The sequence below is a fragment of the Nannobrachium achirus genome, assembly GCF_963921795.1.
Source record: "Nannobrachium achirus genome assembly, chromosome: 20".
NCBI lineage: Eukaryota > Metazoa > Chordata > Actinopteri > Myctophiformes > Myctophidae > Nannobrachium > Nannobrachium achirus.
The window spans coordinates 1,543,423-1,555,424 of record NC_137827.1 but is presented as its reverse complement, the minus strand read 5'-3'; the positions used below and the strand labels follow the sequence as shown (position 1 = coordinate 1,555,424).

The following is a 12,002-nucleotide window of genomic DNA, read 5'->3' as shown; positions in this document are numbered from 1 at the left end:
GCGGCAGGGCGTTCCACATGTTAGCGGTACAGCAGGAGAACAAATTAATTCCTTTTTTTGTGTCAAATCTGGGCTGAACTGTGATTTGTGGAGCTGGTGTTGTAATTGTGGACATTCTTGTAGTATGAAGCACTGAAGCAGGCTGGTTATCAGAATAAAGACCTGTCCATCCATACTTTGACTGAAACCTGAACTTTTCGGTCAAAAGGTCACTTGCGACTTCTTAAAAGCATTACACAGAATGAGAGTTTGCAACTCAGCGAACATTTGGGAGCTGCTATGGACATTCTTTGAGGCTGTGCTTGTTCTGTGAATGCATGCAGAGAGACAAAACCCAACGTGGGCCAACAAAGCACCTCTGAGTGAAAAGCTCCACAATGCAGCCAACAAGTGGAAGACCCAGATTCAGCAATAGTAACAAAGTCCTGTCTTGTACCTCTCGCTCTCTCTCTCTGTGTGTGTGTGTGTGTGTGTGTGTGTGTGTGTGTGTGTGTGTGTGTGTGCGTGTGTGCGTGCGTGCGTGCGTGCGCGTGCGCATCCGTCTGTGTGACCATTCAAAAACAGGAGATGGCTCCTCAATGCCCAAGGTAATTTACACCCATGCAAATGAGAGTGAAACGGAGCCCCTTGCACCGACCCCGGCCGGACCTGCTCTCAGGGGCGTCACAAGGGGGGAAAAGTGGGACTGAGTTACTGGGGCCCAAAGTGGAGGGGCCTTGATTATTTTATACTTTAGCTTTTGAAAAAAATAGCAGATATACAAGCTCACAGCGTGGCACAGAGTGCCGCGCTGCAAGCTTTCAGATCTGCTATTTTAGAAAATTCTTTAAAATGTGTGCAAATCTTTGAATATATGTATTTAAGCGAACATTCACTAAAAATGTTCTTCTGGGGGGTCCCTGGAACTAAATATTTTGAGATGCGGGTCCGTGGCCAAATACATATAATTTTGGGGGTCCTTCACATGAAAAACTTTGAGCACCACTGACATAGAAACATAGGTTACATTTTTTTTTTTTTTTTTTAAGAAATCTTTCAAAAATAGCAGAGTGCTGCACAGCAAGCGAGTGCCGCGCAGCAAGCTTGTATATCTGCTATATCGGCTATTTTTCAATAGTTAAAGTGCCCAGGGCCCAGAATTTGGTGCGACACATCTGTCCTGCTCTAGCCCAGAGCAGGAGAATGGCCATGGCTTCTCTCCTCTCCACAGCCCCTGCTCAATGCTATCTTCTCTCCTCTCAATGCTATCTGTCCAAGCATCAGGGAAACACTAGACCTGAATTGACAAACGGTGCTCAGCGCTCGCCCAGCGACCATGAAAGACACGACTGTCTGCCTGCTCTGTTGTGCTGCTGCAAGAGGAGACAACAGCTGCAAGCTTTTAAAAACTCTGCTCCGGGTTCAAACAGTCCAACACAACCACCTGAAGAGTCCTTCTGACAGGCAAGGTAAGATCTGCGCTGCTATACGTGTGATTACCTTTCAAACTGATTAAAATAAATAACTATAGTATTGGCCTATGTTTGGACCGTTGTTGCTATTATCATTATTATTGTATTATTATTCAGCATGGCTGCACAGTGAAGGACAACAAATGCATGTCTGAACTCAGGGCATCAACTGGGTATGGCAGGGTCCAGGGGGGAAATAAAAGTTATAAATGCATATAAATCCATGAATCTTTGTTGATCTGTGCTGGTTATTATGTTGTTATATAGTGTAAATAACTACAAATGCAAAATGTTAACAAAATGCCACTTTAACAATTAAGGCATTATAATTCTATTCTCCACACTCGTATTCTCCCCATTTTGACAAAATGGTATATTCCCAGGTTCCGCAGGTCAGCTGCACACAATTGTTAATTGTGGCACATTTTTACTAACATGCCAAGTTTAGCTGCACTTGAACAAACGTTCCAGGCTGCCATATCCAGCCCAATAAACCGTAGAAACCTGTGTAAAAAAACTGACAAAACTTGTTTTTTTTTCAGACATTGCCGATCTACATGCTCACAACGCCTCACAGCGCGAGGCGTTGTGAGCATGTAGATCTGCTATTTTCACAATAGAACCGTGTTATACAAAATGTAATGCCTCTTTTCCATGAGGACTCCCATCTTTGCCATACCCTAGCTTTTGCTGAACTGATGCCACTGTCTGAACTACCGGTATATTCATGCATTTTGACATCCATGCATTTGTCTTGTGTGTTTTTATCAGATGTCCATACTAGTGTTGTTGCTGCTGCCACTGTGTGCTGCCTTTCCACAAGGTATTGTACTTTATTGTATTCACAGTATTGCTCATGTGGATATATTAGTGTCTATGGATATTACAGCAGTGGTTCTCAACCTTTTCAGGCTCAACCTTTCCAAATAATCATATTTGGAAAGGTACACACACACACACACACACACACACACACACACACACACACACACACACACACACACACACACACACACACACACACACACACACACACACCTACATGGGAGCATGTAGATTGGCTATTTTCCCTCTGGGGGTCCTGACCCACAGGTTGAGAACCACAGCGTGCGTGATGTTCTGTGTGTCTCTGGAGTGAATCCTGCAAACCCCTGGACTGAACAGTGTCAAAGGTCACGTGCACAGAACACAGTCAAACCTCATATAGTCCATATATAAGACCCAAAAGCTCCAGGAATAGGGTTGAACCTGTGATGTTCTGCCGCACTTTGTATTTCTGTTTTATCCATTAGTTTGGTCATTAAGGTCCACAGAATGAGAGGCCTGCTCTGCCGGAAACATTGCGAAAAAAAGTTATGGCCATTTGTATATTCACTGTCCCATTGACTCCACTAGAAATATTTAAAAAATAAATACAAAATCAGTTAAGTAGCATGTGAGGGGTCAAACTAGGGGTTCCTCATCATTCTGAATCCATTGCAAGCATTTGTTTTGCATGAAACACATTCCTTGGGCAAAATATTGGCCCCCAACAACTGTGAAAAGTGATGAGTCATCACTTTGTTCCCACTTTTCACAGTTTTGGGTGGCCAGAATTTTGCCCAAGGAATGTTTTTCATGCAAAACAAATGTCCATAAGTTTTTTTCGCGATGTTTCGGGCAGAGCAGGCCTCTCATTCTGTGGACCTTAATGACCAAACTAATAGAAAAAAACAGAAATAAAAAGTACGGCAGAACATCACAGGTCCTCTCCCATTATGGTGAGTGGGTCCCTGTCTAATAGAGAAGTGATTCTCAACCTTTTCAGGCTGTGACCCCCAGAATAATCATATTTGAACTGGGGACCCCCAGAATAATCATATTTGAACTGGGGACCCCCCACCCTGACAAGCACTTGGAATTGCAGGAGTTGTGGGAGGCATTACACTTAGTTTGACTCTGTGACACAACACGTGGAAGATGTAGATCAGCTATTGTCACTGTTTTAAAATGTTTGTTTGTTATTCCTTGTTTAATTTCTGGGCCCCCTGTAGTAACTCTGAGGACCACTAGGGGTCCTGAACCCTTGCTGTCCTCATCAACATGTGACACGTCAGGAGAGCCCTGTCGCGTCCATGTGGTGGAACTTTTTGTCAAAATTACATTGTTCCCACGAACATACAACAATATGAGCAGACAATAATGCTCCCAGAAACATAAAGTGAGAGCCTTGAATGATCTCACCAGGTCTGTAAGTCTGCAGTACAAATGGAATGACGACGGATGATGATGTTGATGAGTCACATGTTGACTTTTGGGGAATATGAGTTACCATTCTGTTCCTATCGGGACATTAACTCGAACACCGCTGAGTCGTCTCAATCGCACTGCGCAAAACGGCGACTTGCTGGCCTCCTGGCTGGCTCGGTGGTGCCTCCCTGTGGCTGGGTGGTGCCTCCCTGTGGCTGGGTGGTGCCTCCCTGTGGCTGGGTGGTGCCTCCCTGTGGCTCACGTTGGCCAGTCGTTTCTGTCGTTTTGACAGTTTTGTAGCGGAGCGCCTTGGGCCTGAGAACTGACTGCACTTCCACATTCCTGGAGTGAGGAAGTGACTTTCAAGTCACTGCTTGATATTTGGTCAAGAAGTCACAATATGCCTTTTAGGGCTGTGAGACAGTGTGATGTTTAGACCTCCCAGATGAGGTGTTCTCCTTCCTTCCCAGAGCAGACCAACATCTCATAACGTTTCATGTGTTCCTCAGACCTCCAGAGCAGAGCAGCATCTCATAACGTTTCATGTGTTCCTCAGACCTCCAGACCAGCATCTCATAACGTTTCATGTGTTCCTCAGACCTCCAGACCAGCATCTCATAACGTTTCATGTGTTCCTCAGACCTCCAGACCAGCATCTCATAACGTTTCATGTGTTCCTCAGACCTCCAGACCAGCATCTCATAACGTTTCATGTGTTCCTCAGACCTCCAGAGCAGACCAGCATCTCATAACGTTTCATGTGTTCCTCAGACCAGAGCAGACCAACATCTCATAACGTTTCATGTGTTCCTCAGACCTCCAGACCAGACCAACATCTCATAACGTTTCATGTGTTCCTCAGACCTCCAGAGCAGACCAGCATCTCATAACGTTTCATGTGTTCCTCAGACCTCCAGACCAGAGCAGCATCTCATAACGTTTCATGTGTTCCTCAGACCTCACCGACAAGATGTTCACCTTCCCAGACCAGACCAACATCGCTCACGTCAAGCTCAACACAACGTACGACACCTTCAAAGCTGTCACAGTCTGTCTGAAGTAAGTTCAGTAGTCAACGTATAGCTATAGTTACATCAGAAGTTACCATTTCCAGTTATTTTGCGCTTTCATACTTGACATAGAAGACCAGTAAGACTCCCTAATCGGGAGATAAGCGACCGTTGGTCGCTTATCTCCACAAATAGGCCAAAAGTTTGTTTTACCAATTATTACACTCTATGTGAACATTTACATCAACAAATCCCAAGTACTATGCAGAACGACCCATTTCAAGTTTTTAATGTACAACAATATTTAGAAAATAGGTCTACAAGCTGACAGTCCTCGTCCCTTATATTCCCATAGGTTATATGGAGATCTCAGTGTTTGTCAGTCCTTGTTCATTTATGCCCATATATGGACATCTCTATATCTACTGTAACAGTCCTTGTCCCTTTATGCCCATATATGGAGATCTCTTAACTGTAAGTCCTTGTCCCTTTTATGCCCATATATGGATATTCCTGATGTCATCAGTATATGAACATATATGGGCTTTCTGATATGCCCATATATGGAGATCTCTTAACTGTAAGCCCTTGTCCCTTTTATGCCCATATATGGATATCCCTGATGTCATCCGTATATGCCCATATATGGGCTTTCTAATATGCCCATATATGGAGATCTCTGTATCTCCATATATGGGTATAAAAGGATACTTCAGGTCTGACATCAGGTTTGTTTATATTGGGTTGCTAGGTTTGACATCACAAACTCTATGGGCCATCTGACCTAGAAATCTATATTTGGGCATAGATGACTCATCGTGACCTCATCACACGTCGACCGCACGTGTGACGTGCGGTCGACCGCACGTGTGACCGACGGACGGCCGGTGGAGGTTTTCATACTAAACTGCGACCTTACGGTCGCAATAAAGAGTGAAATGCAGGTGGATTTCAATAATAAAAATCACTTCGTGTGAAGTGAGAGTTTGTTTCATTAAGTGTCCTGTGAAGCTTGGCCAGTGTGACCCCATGGTTGTACAACAAACTCTGAGCGCTTTGTGCCAAGATGTAGGCCGGATGTAGGCCAGATAGGCCAGATGTAGGCCAGATGTAGACCAGATGTAGGTCAGATGTAAGCCAGATGTAGGCCAGATGTAGGCCAGATGTAGACCAGATGTAGGTCAGATGTAAACCAGATGTAGGCCAGATGTAGGCCAGATGTAGACCAGATGTAGGCCAGATGTAGACCAGATGTAGGCCAGATGTAGGCCAGATAGGCCAGATGTAGGCCAGATAGGCCAGATGTAGGCCATATGTAGACCAGATGTAGGCCAGATGTAGGCCGGATGTAGGCCAGATAGGCCAGATGTAGGCCAGATGTAGGTCAGATGTAAGCCAGATGTAGGCCAGATGTAGGTCAGATGTAGGCCAGATGTAGGTCAGATGTAGGCCAGATGTAGGCCAGATGTATACTGCAAGAGTTCTGTAATATAATCATTTTTTCAAAACTTTCATATTCTAAATTCATTGTGCATGCAGTGAAATATTCAAAACCTTTTTTTGTTTTAATTTAGATTTTTTTTTTTACAGCTCATGAAAATCTAAAATCCATATCTCAAAATATTAGAATAGCACATGCAACCAGCCGACCACTCACAAGTATAATACAGAAATGTCAAACTTCTGAAATGTTAGTTTATGCACTCAGTACTTGGTCTGGAATACTTTTGAACAAATGAGGCATGGCACGAAGGTGGTCAGCCTGTGGTACTGCTGAGGTGTTATGGAAGCCCAGGTTTATATTATAAATATATTTATATTATAGTTATAATGGCATACCTTGGTCAGTACACCAGTTACTAGTAGTGTTGGCTCTGTGGGCAGGTGCAAGTGCTTTTAGAAAAGGAAATCATCATCTCCATAAAGCTTGTCAACGTACCGAAACACAAAGTGCTCTAAAACAGGGGTTCCCAAACCTTTTTGTCTCAGGGCAACCCATGAATATTTTTGTAATCCGAGGCACCCCTACATTATAATTTTCACTCCCAGCACCTTATATTTATAGCATATCGTCGTTGTCGGGTGGAAACCTTGTATGTCCAAAACCGTTTGTTTTGTATTTATAATCTATAAAATGTACTAAACTAGTGAAAACAGCAGATCTACAAGCACACAACGATGTGCTTGTAGATCTGCTGTTTTCACTAGTGTTGTGCGACAGTCTTGTATGATTAAGCAGGGCTTTGATTTACCAAGAGACGTACACATTTGAAACTTGGAGATACGAGGTTTCTGCCCGACAGTGACGATATCTTAGTGATTATGTTGCGAGGAAAACATTGAGATAACAGCCATTTTGGTTAGAACTGACTGAAAATAACTTTGTACTTCAAGTTTAAAATTATACTAAATATCTTTTCAAGTGTCCAAATAAATTCCAAATATTATCAAATGATCTTGCGGCACCCCTGGACTGCCGTCACGGCACCCCAGGGTGCCCCGTCACCCACTTTGAAAACCCCTGCTCTAAAAGGAAGATGGCTGTGTTGACTCTGAACTTCATAAAACACAGTGTGGAGCAAAACCAGCATTGCATTGCTGCTGTTGGTCCACTGTGTTTTCTCCATGTTCTCTAACTTCTCCATCTTCTCCATCTTCTCCATCTTCTCCATCTTCTCCATCCTCTCCATCCTCTCCATCCTCTCCATCTTCTCCATCCTCTCCGTGGTGCAGGGCCTTCACAGACCTGCAGAGGGCGCACGTCCTGTTCTCCATGACCAACCCGGCCAACAACCACGCCTTCGCCATCTTTAAGATCTCCTCCACGGACAGCTTCTACCTGCACGTGGCCTCCTACTACCTGTACTTCTCTGGACACCAGTACAAGATGAACAGCTGGAACCACATCTGTGCCACCTGGGACTCCAAGAACGGCCTAGCCCAGATGTGGGTGGACGGCCAGCCCACCACCCGCAAGCTCATCAGGCCCGAGGAGGTCCTCAAGGGGTCCCCCATCATCATGATTGGTCAGGTAGAGGTCAGACTTAAAGACCATGATAGATAGATAGATAGATAGATAGATAGATAGATAGATAGATAGTAGATAGATAGATAGATAGATAGATAGATAGATAGATAGATAGATAGATAGTAGATAGATAGATAGATAGATAGATAGATAGACAGATGGACAGATAGATAGATAGATAGATAGATAGATTACACACATTTATTGATAGACCAAGAGTAGCTCTATGGAATGGAAAAGTAATTAGACCCATCTTTTTCATTTTCCCTCATAAAATTGCTAAACACAAGGCATAAATACAGTGCTTAGTTTCCATACAATTGATAATATGCATTGCAAAACGATTCAATACCGAGTATCTGCATTGTAAACAATACGATACAAAGCCAAACGGTACGATATTTAGCTTTTGCATATCTCATATAGTAGATCATTGCAAATTAAAATCGATTTTTCGATTTAGTTACTATCTCATTACTGGAGCGTGTCGATATTGCGACATAGCATCTGTTCGACGGTTCATTCTTTCGACACAGGTGAATGTTAACCTAGTGAAATGCTAACCTGCCGACGCTGGTGAATGTTAGCCTCTACGCCTAAACCTAACCCTAAGCCCTAAACTTAACCCTAAGCCCTAAACCTAACCCTAAGCCCTAACCCTAAGCCCTAAACCTAACCCTAACCCTAAACCCTAAACCTAACCCTAACCCTAAGCCCTAAACCTAACCCTAAGCCCTAACCCTAAGCCCTAAACCTAACCCTAAACCCTAAACCTAACCCTAAGCCCTAAACCTAACCCAAACCCTAAACCTAACCCTAAGCCCTAAACCTAACCCTAAGCCCTAAACCTAACCCAAACCCTAAACCTAACCACAATAACCGTGACGAGGGTGATGAGTAGCTAACCTGCCGATGCTGGTTGTCGAAATGATGACACAACGAAAGAGCGAGATTTCCCCTATCGTCCACAATTACAACATCAGAGGCAGCGCCACAGATCACGTTCAACCCAAAGTCAACTCAAACAAAGGGTAAAAATCGTTCTTCTGCTATACAACCAAAATGTGGAACGCCTTACCGAAGGCCTTAAAGGAGTGTGGTTCCCTAGCATCCTTTAAAATCGCCCGGAAAAACCACTTACAGGCGGCAGCCGTTCGCAACTGGCAATAACAAACCTAGCCCAGCCTCCCCTGACCCTTCTTTGTATATATCTACTGTATATATTTTTGCACTGTTTATTTTATTTTGATTTTACTTTTTTTTACTATATCTACTGCATAGTACTGTGTTCTATCCGTCTGTCATTCAATGTTATATGAGATACTTCAATGGTTTACAGTTTACAGTTTACAGTTTAGGGATTTAGCAGACGCTTTTAATCCAAAGCGACTTACAATAAGCAGATAAAACATCACAATAATAAACAAGATAATAGGTCAGTACATTAACAGCAATATAACAATGTAAATGGATATCTATCTAGAGAAAACACAATATAATCAAAGTTCTAAAGAAACCTAAAAAACAAACGCAAATGCTGACTAGCTTCATGTATGGTCATTGAGTGTTTCAGTAGTGCTAAGGGTTTAGGTGGAGTCTGAAAAGGTGAGTCTTCAGTCCACGGCGAAATAAGCGTAGTCTTTTCTAGGATCTCCTTTTAGTTGACCTTGTACCAGTGAACTGTACCATCATGAAACTGTACCTTTTGAAGTGGTGAAAGCCGCTTCCAAGGAGTGGCATTGTCTGTCCCGTACCTGTTTTTTTTTAGGATTCCCATAGATTCTCAAGGAGTGAGAATGTCTGTCCCGTACATGTAGAATTGAGGATTGGTCAAGCTTCACATGACAATTTGGCCCTCCAGATAAAATCATTCATTCATTCAGAATTCATAAAAATATAGAACTAAAGCACATAGAAAGTATAGATCTAGAACACAGGATGTATAGATCTAGAACACAGAATAAAGATTCACCGCTTCACTTCGAACCGAGGTTTGATTTTTTCTATGCAAACTGACAATAAAGTCTTCAATCAATCATTCAAATGGTTACACCCCTACTGCCATACCCTACTGACGCCTCTGTCCTCCCCAGTGGCAGACGTCCCGTGGAGGCTTCGAGACGTCCCAGTCCTTCGTGGGGATGATGACGGAGGTCCACATGTGGGACTTCGTGCTGCCGTCCTGTGAGGTCCAGCGCTACATGAACAACCGCCACTTCACCCCCGGCAACGTGGTCAACTGGCGGGCACTGGAGTTCGACACGGTGGGCAAGGTGGTCCTGGAGGACGTGGGCTGCATCTACTGAGACCCACCACTAGGTGGTGCTGGGGGACCACGTATAGGCTGCATCCACTGAGTCTAAAGACTGAAACACACATGGAGCTATGTTTTCATCCATGCCTTAACACACGCACGCATGCACACACGCGCACACACACACACACACACACACACGCACACGCACACGCGCACACACACACACACACACACACACACACACACACACACACACACACTTATTGGTTCTACAGTGGTTCTCAACCTGTGGGTCGGGAGGGTGGGGGGGGGGGGGGGGGGGATGGTAAAGTGTCAATTTAATGACTTAATGACCTTTTTGATAACCTAAAAAATTCATGACAAAAAAAGACTTTGTCAGTAAACTACACCATAAAAAAACTAGTCAAACCTTGGCCACACGGTCAATCTTACAGATGAGATGTGCTGTTTCAGGCTATAATGCTCCTTTCCTGCTAATTTCCGGCAAATGCATTCTTTTCCCCACAGGTTTCTTCACCTGTTTTGCCTTTATTCAAAAAGGGATCTCTGATGATAAAATCAAAGAAGAGGGCACACTGTCAAGGACTTCAGTCAGTCCGTCAGTCACGTCACACTTTTGCCCTACTCCCGCCAGTCATGTCATGTCATGGATCTGTCCCATTTCCCATATTCCCTCCTGATTCGCTACCATTGCCTTCTAAAGTTTGTGTATGCGACCTGACGGTCGCTTATCTCCCCATTAGGGAGTCTTACTGGTATTACCACGTTTGGGTCATCTGGACATACACTTTGTCCTACACATCTGTCAGCAGCTCCTGAGCTGTGCATCAGCCTAGCTTGTCTTTAAAAATTACTTTTTTTTTGGCCTTTTATGGAGAATGGAGCGCATTTTTTGCAGAAACCCACAAATGGCAAGAAACCACTCCATTCCCATTGAATTACAATTTAGGCATTTAGCAGACACTTAATCCAAAGCCACTTAAAGCAAGCAAGGTAATACATCAATTTAATAAGCAGGATAATATGTCAGTACATCAACAACAATACAACAAATGCATAGGAATATCAATCTAGAAAAACAATGACATACAGTAGGTAGACCACGCACCTATCCACCCTCACAGGCAGGTTTAAATGTCAGAGAAGGTCATAACAATAGCAAAAAATAGCTGATCTACAAGATCAATGTTCTGCCAAACCACTGTAAATCTGCAGTCTTGCAAATGGCACATCTGTAAGAAAGAGGCCAACATTGTGAAAAGAGCTGCTCTACAATGCAATCTGATTATTTGTGGGGTCGCGGCCTGAGAACCACTGCTATATGGGATGGTTGAGGTGCTACAGTTCTATTGTCCTTATTGGTTTAGAAAAGTCAAGCTTACGAGTTACTGTATTCTGTAAATGTTAAGCTTACAGTATAAGTTACTGTATTCTTTAAAAGGTTGAAGTTAAAAGTTACTGTATTCTGAAGTTAAAAGTTACTGTGTTCTGTAAAGGGTTGAAGTTAAAAGTTACTGTATTCTTCCCTTAGGGAAATCTGTGCTGGTTTATGTTCGGTTGCCACCACAAAAATACATAACATTTTACCATTTTAATGTATTTTTTGCAATTATAAATAAGAGTCAGTCTTATGGAGTTTAGTTTCCAGTATAGTTAACAGCGGGCTGACAGGTGACAGTTATGCTCTTGGGGGAGTGGTTAGGTCTATAGGTCACACTCCATTACCAGGCTACTTAGTCGTTAGAAATATGCTAAAAGGCTTTTAGTCTTTTAGATAGCCGTATGTCAGATTTTTTGAGATATTACTGTTTATCTCAGAACTGTCAAATAAGCTTTATTGTCTTCAATCATGCTCAGAGTTCATTTGGAATCTATACGTAATCTGTAAACAAGAACAGAAATGACATGACGGGGCACAAAGCGCTAAAATAAGCTGTTTTCAGTTCTGTTTTGCTTTTGTAGAGGTAGAGATGAAACAGGGACCCCTTAGCTGAGAGAGATGAAGC

The 12,002-nt window shown here is 43.2% G+C and overlaps 1 protein-coding gene across 1 annotated transcript; it reads left to right on the top strand.

Moving 5' to 3' along the window:
- Positions 1–4,623: 4,623 nt before the first annotated feature.
- LOC308305479 (serum amyloid P-component-like) lies at positions 4,624–10,024 on the top strand (the record flags this gene model as incomplete). The annotated part of the gene is made up of 3 exons (XM_080750275.1): positions 4,624–4,739; positions 7,424–7,721; positions 9,812–10,024. 3 exons carry the CDS (start codon positions 4,624–4,626, stop codon positions 10,022–10,024), a joined length of 627 nt encoding a protein of 208 aa, XP_080606401.1.
- Between the last annotated feature and the right edge of the window lie 1,978 nt (positions 10,025–12,002).